The 12,620-nt window shown below is 52.3% G+C and overlaps 1 protein-coding gene across 2 annotated transcripts; it reads left to right on the top strand.

The window, feature by feature from the left end:
* Window positions 295-8,142, top strand: LOC102174166 (serpin A3-5). Of its 2 annotated transcripts, none has more exons than XM_018066461.1 (5): window positions 295-480; window positions 2,293-2,925; window positions 5,140-5,410; window positions 6,543-6,693; window positions 7,727-8,141. In XM_018066461.1, the coding sequence occupies exons 1-5, from the start codon at window positions 306-308 to the stop codon at window positions 7,910-7,912; spliced, it is 1,416 nt and encodes a 471-aa protein (XP_017921950.1). In that variant the 5' UTR covers window positions 295-305; the 3' UTR covers window positions 7,913-8,141. The 2 variants fall into 2 exon arrangements, with proteins under 2 accessions (XP_017921950.1, XP_017921951.1); XM_018066462.1 differs by having other exon boundaries at window positions 428-476; window positions 7,727-8,142.

A 12,620-nucleotide genomic window follows, 5' to 3' on the forward strand; every position in this document is an offset into this window, starting at 1 on the left:
CCAACATCTGTCTCTACAGTCCTTGGATTATTACACAGTCCTCAGTGAGGACATGGGGGAAACTAACAAGACCAACATTGTTTTAAAAATCACAATAATCAGGGATATTTTTCAATCTCCTTTTTTTTAACAATTTTCTGAATTTTCACACACTCTTCAATGAGTTTTCTTAAACAGGAGAAAATACTCTCAAGGGAAATTTTTTAAATATATTTTCAGTTTTAACAAACAAAAAGTTAGTGGTTTCTGTAACTAGGTTGTTCAAATAGATTTAACCTGTTTAACAGACCCACCTGTTACCAGGAATGGTCATCTGCCCATTTCCAGTCAGAGGACAGAGTCCTGTGTTGTCCCTGCCTATGTTTCACAAGCCTGGAGGAGGGCTTTGCAGGATAAATAGGCAGCAGCACCCGGGAAACTCCAGCATCCGGGCAGGCGGCACCTCTGGATCCACTGCCCACATCCCCCTCTCGCAGGCAGGTAATCCGTGATGCTCCCGCACTGGGAACCAAGGGACCCCTTTCCCAGGGTGGTTCTGGGGTTGGTAGAACCTGAGGCAGGAGGGAGGCGGGAGGACGTGTGTCTGATGCTGGGAGGGTTCTGAGTCCTCTGAAGACCAGTCCTCTCTCTGGGTCTCAGTGTTCATCCTGCAAAGGGAGGGACGTGCCACCTGGGCTTCAGGGAGCATTTCTGCTTTTGAGTCTTTGCGGTTGTGATTCGAGCCAGCTGCGCCCCATCCAGCTGCGCATCCAGCGCCAGGTCAGAGCTCTCCCTAGGGCCCTGAGGTGTGTCTCCTTGCCTGGCACAGGGCGCTGCCCTCAGAGAGCCCTGGGGATGGAATTAGTGCAGTGCATTCCTCTGGGAAGAGCATGCAGGGTATCCAGGGGGTGTTTCTGGGCTCCACTGTCCAGGGCCAAGTGGACAGGAACTGAGTCTGTCCAGAGCCAGACAGGAACTGAATAGAGCCAGCCCTCCAAAATGGCCAAATACACAGGAGCTACTTCTCCAAATATAATTTTGGAGGAAAATGTTTAACTCTTTTCTAAAGAAATGAAATGGTTGCATCAGCCCCAAGTTGGGGCAATTGCTTACCTCTGTGCCCAGGCTTGTTTGGGGCCTTTCCCCTAGCCTCTGGGCAAGACTCAGCTCAGGCTCCTCTCTTCCAATTCCTCCTCCTCCTCCCCTCCCCACCACACCACCCCAGCAGCCCTCTTTCCTCTAAACCCTGAGATGAGAGGCAGAGGCTGAAGGGAAACAGCCCTCTTTGCTGAGGTCACCAGTTTGACCTCCGTCTCTCCTGAGGCTTCTGGGCAGTAGCTCTGTCCTCTGACCCCAGGGATCACAGTCTGGCTTATAGAGTCCTAGAGAGGGTGGCCACTGGAGGTGGTGACATGTCTGGAACTCCTCTTAGGAGCCCAGCACCTTCTTCCTGTATGTCACCTGAGCCGTTCCACGTGTTGGACAGAGGTGGGAACTGAGGATCAGAGAGGTGCAGTCACGCTTGTCACCACATGGCACTCACAGGTGGTCCAAACAAAATCCTTGACCAGGTCCCTGAGACTCTGAGCTCACCCTGCTTCTCCCCACCAGGAGGCCTTTCCAGGTTCTTGATGGAAACACTCTCCACCTGTCCACGTAGCAGGGGCTGAGCAGAACGCTCTGCCCTCCTTGTTCTTTACAGCAGCCCTCCTCAGGGCAGCCAGGCTACAGCACGGCTCCCACTGCCTGTGGCAGCCTCTTTCCTGAACCCTCACTGTGACCAGGCACCTCGATAGGAGAGCCTCCCTGAGGTCACACCCTTGTCCTCAGAGGCAGGGAGAGGTGCAGTGTCCTCTGATCAGTGCAGGACTCCTTCCTGGGAGGACAGAGAGGGGACAGAGTGGGAAAGGATCCCTGCTTCCTAGGCCCCTTTGACAGTGTCAGCTCCCGAGAAGAGGGAGATGGGTTCTTGCTGCACAGCACCTCACACCCATCACCAGCTTCCCCACCCTGGAGCCAGGCACCCCAGGCTCCTCACCCTCACTCCTCCACTGCCTGCTGTGTGACCTTGGAAAAGCCCCTTCCCCTCTCTGCCCAGTCTCTCCACTGGGGAAAATGGTAACAACCGTAGCACTTGATCAAAGGGTGAGAGGGAGCCCAGAGCCTCCTCGTGTGTGTTGGGAGCCCAGGAGGGTGCCTACCCCTGGGAGGTCCCAGGGCAGCAGGGCTGAGAGAACGGAGACCAGGGGGGACAGTGGCGGGGGCTGGGACGTCATCTGACACGTGGAGACTGAAAGGAGCTTTGCTTTTCAGACATGAGGGCAGAGACAATGGCCCCCCTCCTGGCTCTGGGGCTCCTGCTGGCTGGGCTCTGCAGTGTCCACTGCCTCCCAGAGAATGTGGTGGTGAAGGACCAAGACAGAAGGGCACATGTGGATGACCACACATTAGCCTCCAGCAACACCGACTTCGCCTTCAGCCTCTACAAGCAGTTGGCTTTGAAGAACCCCAATAAGAATGTCATCTTCTCCCCGCTGAGTGTCTCCATAGCCTTGGCCTTCCTGTCTCTGGGGGCCCGGGGCTCCACCCTGACAGAGATCCTGGAAGGTCTCAAGTTCAACCTCACGGAGATCCAGGAGACAGAGATCCACCAGGGCTTCCAGCACCTCCTGCAGACGCTCAATCGACCCAACAACCAGCTGCAGCTGAGCGTGGGCAACGCCATGTTCGTGCAGGAGGAGCTGAAGCTGCTGGACAAGTTCAGGGAAGATGCCCATGTGCTGTACTCCTCCGAGGCCTTCCCGACCAACTTCAGGGATCCTGAAGCTGCCAGGAGTCTAATAAATGACTATGTGAAGAATAAAACCCAGGGGAAAATTGAGGAGCTGTTCAAGGTCCTTACCCCAGAAACGGTGTTGGTCCTGGTGAACTACATCTACTTTAAAGGTGGGTGCCCTGTTTGTCTCAGAAGGAAACACATGTCTAGTTTTGTGTCTTCAGAGCTATTCCGATTTCAGCTCAGCCAATTCTGTTGCTGGGCATTATAGAGGAAGATGTCATCAGTGAGGACAGCTTGGGCATTAAGACCTTGTCCTGACCATCAGTTCAGTCACTCAGTCATGTCTGACTGTTCGCGACCCCATGGACTGCAACATGCCAGACTTGCCTGTCCTCACCAACTCCTGGAACTTGCTCAAACTCATGTCCATCGAGTCAGTGATGCCATCCAACCATCTCATCCTCTGTCATCCCCTTCTCCTCCTGTCTTCAATCTATCCCAGCATCAGGGTGTTTTTCAATGAATCAGTTCTTCTCATCAGGTGGCCACAGTATTGGAGTTTCAGCTTTAGCATCAGTCTTTCCAATGACTATTCAGGGCTGATTTCCTTTAGGATTGACAGGTTGGATCTCCTTGCAGTCCAAAGGACTCTTAGGAGTCTTCTCCAACATGACAGTTCAAAAGCATCAGTTCTTTGGTGCTCAGCCTTCTTTATAGTCCAACTCTCACATCCATATGTGACTGCTGGAAAAACCACAGATTTGACTAGATGGACCTTTGTCAGCAAAGGCATGTCTCTGCTTTTTAATATGCTGTCTAGATTGGTCATTGCTTTTGTTCCAAAGAGCAAGCATCTTTTAATTTCATGGCTGCAGTCACCATCTGCAGTAATTTGGGAGCCCAAGAAAAGAAAATCTGTCAGTGTTTCCATTGTTTCCCCATTTATTTGCCATGAAGTGATGAGACTGGATGCCGTGATCTTAGTTTTTTGAAAGTTTATTTTAAGCTAGAATTTTCACCCTCCTCTTTTACTTTCATCAACAGGCTCTTTAGTTTTCTTCACTTTCTGCCATAAGGGTGGTATCATCTGTATACCTGAGATTATTGATATTTCTCCCAGACATCTTGATTCCAGCTTGTGCTTCATCCAGCTTGGCATTTTACATGACGTACTCTGCATAGAAGTTAAATAAGCAGGGTGAACAATATACAGCCCTAACATACTCCTTTCTCAATTTGGAACCAGTCTGTTGTTCTATGTCCAGTTCTAACTGTTGCTTCTTAATGGGTTTTTGTCTATCTGGAGGTTCTCTAAATGAGAGCTATCATTACAGCACACAAGGGCAAGGGAGCCATTAAACTTTTGCCTGAGCCATAGGGAGACTTTTTATTCTCAAACTTGCCTGGCTGCCTGGAGGAAGGGGCTTTCCACTCTGGAGTGGCTGGGAACCCCAGCTTCTTTTAACACATGCAGGGAAGGCCACTACTCCGCACACTGCGGGGTGGTCGGGTGCCTAAGGGGCACCTGCTGGGGGGACATGTTTGCCCTGAACTGGAAGCTCCTGGCACAGCCCTGGGTAGCCCTCCTGGATCTGTATTTTCCTCTGTAAATGAAGCCACAGGTTCCTAGTTCCCTGGAGACCTGGTAATGATCCGGGCCAGGTCTGCTCTGTTTCTTCCTGGACTTCTCTGTGCTCTAATCTCCTGCCACCCTGACCTGTCCCAGGACTCTCTCCTCCCCAGGGGTACTCACCAGCCCAGCTTCCCCTCTCCTCCCGTCTCCAACCGTGGGGACGCAGGCAGGGGTGGAAACAAAGCAGGAAGCAGGGTGGGTATATCCTCCATGAAGCCCCAGGGCTCCAATCTCCCCAAGAAGCCCACCCCCGGCACTAAGGTCTCCATCTTCCTTGGGGGACACCCAAGCCCCCTCCTCTGCCCTCCGGGTCCCCGTGTGGCTCCTGCTCCAGCCGGGCTCACAAGGCTGTGGGGACATGTGTCCTCCCTACAAAGCCAACGACTAATGCCTGGTCACTAACATGCCCCATTGAAGGACCAGGTGGTCCCGTATCTCCCCAGGCCCAGCCTCATCCCCATCTCTCCCTTGCTCTCCACATTTCTGTCAACTTCTCCTTTAGCACAACTAACCAGCTTTGTTTCATATCCTGCTTCCCAATCCTGACCTGCGGGGTTCACCCCCATCCCCAAAGGCTTACCCAGCTGCCCAGGTGTATGGTCACACCCAGCAGTTCCGTCCCCAGAGGCACATGGTATGAGGGGCTACTGGCATGGGGAGGGTCTTCCCTGCTCAGGGACCAGGGGCGAGGAGGGAGGGAACACAGCCCTTACACTCACAGACTCTTCACCTGTCCCCCCGCCTCCAGCCAGGTGGAAGATCCCCTTTGACCCCAAACACACAGAGCAGGCAGAGTTCCATGTGAGCAAGAACGAGACGGTGCAGGTGCCCATGATGGCCCTTGGCCTGGAAACCCCTTACTTCCGGGACGAGGAGCTGGGCTGCACGCTGGTGGAGCTCACGTACACCAGCAACGACAGCGCCCTCTTCATCCTCCCCGACGAGGGCAAAATGCAGGACCTGGAAGCCAAGCTGATCCCGGAGACGCTGACGAGGTGGCGAAACTCCCTGCAGCCCAGGTGACTCCCCAGGACCCGGAGCTGTGGGTTCAGCTGCCTTCTCGGCTCTTCCCCCTCTTCCTGGACTCCTGACCCCCAGCAACAGGGCCTCAGGAATGTGCAGGGCAGGGGCAGGGTGGGAGAGCCCATCCCGCGATGACCTTGCCCTTTGGTGCCTGCCTGGCTTAGTGCTTAAAACCTTCTGTAAGATGATGACATCTGAGAGGGTGGGAGCTGAAGGTTTGGCTCACATTAACAAGGGCTGAGTCATGAGGACTCAACATGACCCCCAATATTCATGAGCTTCTCCCCATGACTTCTCCTCTTGAAGGTAGAAGGATCGAATAGAATCAGGTGAGGGCCCAGGTGTGATGGGTTCTGAGGACCATATTTGCACTGTCTTTCCATTGTAGTCACTCATTTATTCATTCGCCCAGTCAGCACTGGTTCAATAGGTTAATTGAGGACATACTATGCCTCAGGGACTAACTTAGACCCTGTGGTAGGTCAGCAAATAAAACGCTAAATTCTCTGTCCTCATGGCACTCTCTAATTGTGGAAGACTGACTGGAAATGAATATAAATTCTTTGTTAGGTTGAAAGGGGACAAATGGGGAGGTGGGGAGAGTAGAGCACAGTAAAAGGGTGAAGAAAATCGTATCCAGAGGTAGTTTGTGACCATAAACAGGGCGGCCCTTAGGTGAAGTTGCAGTGAGAGACTGGGCCCTCTGGATGTGCTGGGAAAAGCATTTCTGGGCAAGGGAATCACCAGGGCAAAGCCTCTGAGGCAGGAGCGAGCCTGGCATGGTTGAGGATTAGTGAGGCCAGAGGAGAGCAGAGGGAGTGAGGGGGGAAGCTGGGCGAGGTCAGGGTCCCCCCGGGGGTGGACTCAGGTCACTTGGGGCCTTGCAGACTCCTTAACCTCCGCCTGCCCTGGTGCCTGCCTGGCATGCTAGACTCCTGCAGATTGCAATGGATAAGTAACAAAATAAGGGGATTTAGCCCCAGGGATCTAGAAACTGAGAAAAAAGAGTCCTTATTCCAGGGAGAAGGGGGTTGGTTAAGAGGAATCCTTGGAAGACAGTGCTGTGAGGTGGGAAGAGGTGGGCATCTTTTCAAGCAGGTGTTCAAATTTATTTTCCTTGTTTCCTAGTAAAATACATGAACTCTACCTGCCAAAATTTTCCATCAAAAGCAACTATGAGCTGAATGACATCCTCTTCCAGCTGGGCATTGAGAAAATATTCACTGACGCTGCTGACCTGTCAGGAATCACAGGGACTGGGGACCTGGTAGTCACCCAGGTGAGTCTTAAGTTTGGACAATTCATCCTCCTATCAGAGCGCTAAACGTGGAGGCCAGACAGATGGCAGGTCCCCTGGAATTTGTAAAATAATTGCTTTTCCTGCAACTCAGTCTTCCTCCCTGGGACTCCCCAAGCCCAGGAGAGCTGGGTTACAATCATGGTGACATCAGGTCCCACCTTCCCTGAGTTATAAAGTGACACAGAAGCCTGTCGCTGGGAAGGACCCAGAGTGGAAACAGCAGTGGGCCCCATATCAGGCTCCATCTTTCACTGCCTGTAGCGGTGAATGATCACATTTCTGCAGCCCTCAACTTTTCATCTTTAAAAGGAGCATATAGTTCTTGGTTCCTGTTTGGTGCCTAGCGGAGCAGGTAAGAGGTTATAGGTTCTAACAAAGTCTGTAAAGCAACCGTGGTGAAATGCACCGAGAGCATGCGAGAACACCCAGTGTCCTGGTGCTGTGATCCTAGAGGCAGGGGTGTCAGAGGGAGTGGTGGGGTGGGGAGGGCTGGGCAGCCCTGCAGGCTCCCCTGCACCCACCTGCCATAGGACCTGGTAAAGGAGACACAGGCTCTATGGGGCTCCGTGGTCCAGGGGTGGGAAGCCAATCCTAGGCAAGGGAGCTGAGGGCTCAGGGACACGTCATCTGGGGCAGGAGAGGAGCAGAAAGCAGTGCTCACCCATCTGTTGCTTCGACATGGTGGCACTGTGGAAAGTTGCCTGCAAGAAAAATGCCTTGACCTGGCCCCTCCCCATATACTAAGGGGAATTCGGAGGCGGCACAGTCTCTGGGTTAGGAGAGTGAGTCCGTTCTCTTCCTGTCTGATGCTGGGCATATCACTCACAGATTTTGCCTTCAGTTTGCACGTCTGTGTATCACAACTATGGAAACAGTGGGCTGTTTGTTGGGAGGAGAGCAGAGTGACATGCGAGTGGCAGTGGGGTGGATGTCAGCCCCCTTAGAGGCTCTAGGTGACTGCTCACCTCCGCCCACCCCGTCTCCGGGGGGTACTGCTCTGGTGTCCCCACAGGTGGTCCACGGCGCTGCGCTGGACGTGGACGAGGAGGGCACGGAAGGAGCTGCTGCCACGGGAATCAGCATCGAAAGAACGGTCTTGAGAACCACTGTGCGTTTTGACAGGCCCTTCCTGATTGCCGTAGTTCTCAAAGACACCCAGAGCATCATCTTTTTGGGGAAAGTCACCAACCCCAGTTAAGCCTAGAGCTCCGCTCTGAGCTGTGGGTGCCCTCCCTGAGGAGCAGGATGCCCAGGTCCCTGGGTGCAGCCTGGCCCCTGGGCACTGAGGGTCCACCCTGCCTGTCCCACCTGCTCGCCCCTGGGGAGGTGACAGTGACGATGCTGGGGCTCCATAAGCACAGGGACTCTGTGTCCAGGTCACAGGGAGACTCTGAAACCTCTGACAGCAATAAAGCACCTTCCTTGGACTTGCCTCTTTCCTGTGTGTCTCCACCCTGCTGCTGCCTGAGCTCTGAGGCCACCCCCACTCCCAACTTACCACATCTGCTCAGCCCACCCCAGACTCTGAGCCCCTCCCTCTGCCCCAGCCTCACCAGCCATCCCAGGAGCAGGCTTCGCAGCTGTGACCAAGCCTGCTGGACCACAGGTCCAGGACTGAAAGGGGCCCTGCTGCCTGATGCCCACTTTCAGGGGCTCTGATCCCAGGGCCACATTCACCCCTCCCTCCCCAGGGCCCACAATGTGCCCTTTTCTGGCACAGCCCCTGGACCCTGCCATTCTGCAGCTGAGCTGGGCCTTCCTCCCCCAGAACCTCCCCTCTGCCTTCCAGCAGCAAACCTGGGAGACTAACTGCTTCCCGGATCCCAGCTGAGCTCCTCCACCTCCTGACCAGTTCCTCCTCCTCCCCTGACAGACGATCCCCATCAGCAGGCAGAAGAGGTGTCCTAGGAGGGAAAGAGCATCAAACACACACCTGTGATAAGAGCGACAACCCAGCCCTGCCTCCTACTGATGTATGGAGGGCTGTGTGGTCTCCAGGGAGGGCAGCTCCAAGCGGTAATGATGGCGTCACCCACAGCTGAAGGGTCGAGATCTCTCTTTCAGGTAGCCTGCTAAGACTTCTGCATAGAATAACCCATTTTTAGTCCTCATGATGATCATAGGAGTCACATCCTGTTACTCATCCTACTTTACAGATAGGGAAACTGAGGAACAGAGAGCCTCTGTAATTGCCCTCAAGTTCACACAGCTATTGATTATGGGTGGCAGAATGTTATCCCAGCCTCCTCAATCAGTATACCCTGAGCTGCAGAGCCATTATGCCCTATAAATGTTTCCACAGTGATGGTCCTCTAGGAACTTCAGATCTGATGGGCAGGATGTATGAGGAAGCAAGGCTCTGGAAACTGAGAGCAGAGGGCCAGACTTAGTTCGGGAGGTCATGAAAGGCTTCCTGGAGGAGGTGATTTCTGTGATATCATCAGAGGGAGAATAAGAATGTCATGGTGTGAAGAGAGAGAAGAATGTTCTGAGCAGGAGAGAGTGAGGGTGACATTTTCAAGAAGCTGAAAAATGTGGGCAGATCTGAAGTAGGAAATGAAAGGCTTACACAGACGGTGGGGCCATGACAGAGACCCTGGACCTCAAGTGGCCTGGCAATCAGTAGGGATTCTGGAAAGATCCTGTAGAGTCCTAGGCAGCTTTAAAGGAATTTAAACAGAGCATTGCTATGAGCAGATGTGCATGGCAGAGAAATGACTCTGGCTGCTATGTAGAGATGTGATTCAGGATCCAGGTCAGGGATACAGGCTGGGTACTGTCGACTTAAAAAAGAGTCCCAACCTAAAAGTTGAGAGTTATGTTTTATTTGGTGGAAATTTTTAGGACTTCAAACCTGAGAAACAGCATCTCAAGTAACCCTGAGAAAACTGTTCTCAGAAGGTAGGGAGAGGAGTCAAGTTGTATAGGAGTCTGCAACAAAGGGCAGGTCGTCTGAGCATCAAAAGTATTTTTGTGAATTAAAGAAAACCAGATATCCCAAGTTAAGGAATCTAGAGCTTTTCTGTGTATGGGAAGATGTGGGAGTCTGGGCTCCCTGCAATCACCCCTTTCTCGTGCGTCTCAGCTATCTGGGGCCAGTGTCCTGCATTTTTCACATCCAGAGTTCCTCAACGCTCACTGTAGGGAGTGGCTGCAGCCTGAATGCTGTGAGAGGGAGCAGGTATTCTCCTTCCCTAGTGCCCTTGCCGCTGCTGCTGCTAAGTCGCTTCAGTCGTGTCCGACTCTGTGCGACCCCATAGACAGCAACCCACTAGGCTCCTCTGTTTCTGGGATTCTCCAGGCAAGAACATTGGAGTGGGTTGCCATTTCCTTCTCCAATGCATGAAAGTGAACTCGCTCAGTCGTGTCTGACCCTTAGCGACCCCATGGACTGCAGCCTACCAGGCTCCTCCATCCATGGGATTTTCCAGGCAAGAGTACTGGAGTGGGTTGCCATGGACTCAGGAATTCTCTCTTGGAGGACCAGCATTCCTGATGACTGTGACATCCTTGTTTACTGATATGGCAGGAAATACTCCATTTCTCAGTATTCAACAAGTTATGGCAGGAACTGGGGCCAAAACGGGTCCAGGCTTGAGCGGGAGAATGGGAAGATTGGAAGCCTGTGAAGAGAGCATTAAACGACTGTGGGTGGATGTGAGTAGAAGAAGAAAAAACAACCCACAATCAGTTTGGCTTCTGGGTGATGACAAAGCAACTGCCGAGGAAGGACCCCCCAGCAGGAAGAGCAGGCTGTGGGGGAGGGGACACCTCTGGGTTAGAACCCCAGGTGTGTGGTTCCTGGGAGGCAACCAAGGGACCTGCTCAGGGAGGTGTTCTGGAGAGAATCAGGCTGGAGAGAAGCATGAGGATTCGTGCCCCCAGGATGGGGGGGTGGGTGGTAATGGGAAGAGGCCCCCTAAGCTGGGTACCATAGGACGCGAAGAGGAGGAACCCTGAAAGGGCGCAGCACCAAGGAGAGCATGCATTGGAGAAAAGCTGTCACTCCAGGACCACCGGAGAGGTACTCAGGGGACGAGAGGGGCCTTAAGGGTAAGGGAAGGATGAGTGATCCTTGGGATGCAGTGATCTAAAGCCACAGGGGCAGGGCACAGGCAGGGCCAGCCTAGTGAGAGGAGCCCTGCCCTGGCTGGAGGGGGAAAGAGGTGGAAGTAAAGGGGGGCAGATGACCTTTCTAGAGTTTAGTCTTCAGGTTGGCAAGTGTTAGCCTGGAGTTGGCTTCTGTGCTTTAAAGATGCTGGGCCCATTTGTATGACCTCAGAAAAGATTCAGGAGGTGGGGTGACCAGCACCAGGGCTGCAGTGTGGCACGGTCCTAAGGGGAAGTTAATAGTGGTGACTTCTTGTTGTTGTTCAGTCACTAAGTTGTGTCCAACTCTTTGTGACCCCATGGACTGCAGCACGCCAGGCTCCTCTGTCCTCCACGGTCTCCTGGAGTGTACTCAAATTCATGTCCATTGAGTCAGTGAGGCTATCTAACCATCTTATTCTCTGCCATGCCCTTCTCCTTTTGCCTTCAATCTTTTCGAGAATCAGGGTCTTTTCTAATGAGTCAGCTCTTCACATCACATGGGCCAAAGTATCTGGGCTGTCCCGTATTACCTGTGTGACCCTGGGGGGCAAGGCCCCTCACCACCCTAAGCTTCTGTCTCCTTGCTTGTAAAATGGAAGTGAGTACTGTTACATTAGAATAAGAGTAAAATGATATATAAATAGGATTGCTCTTCCTAGTTTCTTTAACCTCTCCAGAAATTGCTTAGTTTTAGAGAAAAAATGTATCCTGTGGTACCAGCTGCTCTGAGGTAGGTGTGGATCTGAAGGTGAGGGTCTGCCGGGCTTTGAGATCTGGGACAAATACCTAACACTTGTCCCTCAGCTTTCCAGTCTCTCACTTGGACGTGATACTATCTACCTTGCTGAGATGCAAACAGATTTCAACAAAAGCTAATTATGCACAATGCCTGGCGTGATGATAAGGACTTCGTATTTAGATTGCATGTGCGCATGTGTATAAAACACTTACATATCACACCTGGCAGCAATCCATAGGTGTGTATACGAATGCCATGATGCCTCAGGGTAACAACTTTTCTTCTTTTAAGATATCAGTCTCTTCATCTATAAAATGGGACCATCAGTCTTAGCCCCATCAGCTTCATCCAGGTGAGCAGGTCAAAGGAGATACTGGGTGTGAATACCTCTGGAGACCCAGAGAGCACTGTACAAATGTGAGGAAGACTGAATTCATTTGTTGAATTAGGAGCATGGTTAGGAGGGAGGCGTGTAACTTTACTGGCTCTTTTGGAAAAAATAAAAGACCTCCCTGCACTGGGATTCTTCTTGTGTTAATCCATGCCTTTTGGGACCTTCCAGAGGAAGGGAACTCATGTTCCTTAATTCAGTACTTGCCTTCAGGGTTCCTCCGAGTGAAGATCGCAGTCCTCTTGCAGAAGAATCACTTGCTGAGGGAAGAAAGGAGAGGTTCTGAAATGCAGAGTCCCTGACTTACTTTTGTCCTAAATCAGAATCTCCTGGGGTGAGTGCAGGGCACCTCCATGTTAAACAAAGTCCCCAGGGAGTTGTCATGGGCAGCGAAGCTGGAAAACCCTTCTTTGAAAGAACCTCAACAAGTAGCTCAGACGGTAAAGAATCTATCTGCAATGCAGGAGGCCCAGATTCAATCCCTGGGTTGGGAAGATCCCCTGGAGAAGGGAATGGCAACTGATTCCAATATTCTTGCCTGGAGAATTCCATGGACAGAGGAGCTTGGTGGGCTACAATCCAAGTGTTGGGCATACAGATCGACTAACATTTTCACTTTCAACAAGTAGCATTAAAATAGGACAGACAATGAATTCTCCATCACTGGAGATATTCAAGCAGAAG

The sequence above is a fragment of the Capra hircus genome, chromosome 21 (genome assembly GCF_001704415.2).
Source record: "Capra hircus breed San Clemente chromosome 21, ASM170441v1, whole genome shotgun sequence".
Classification (NCBI taxonomy): Eukaryota; Metazoa; Chordata; class Mammalia; order Artiodactyla; family Bovidae; genus Capra; species Capra hircus.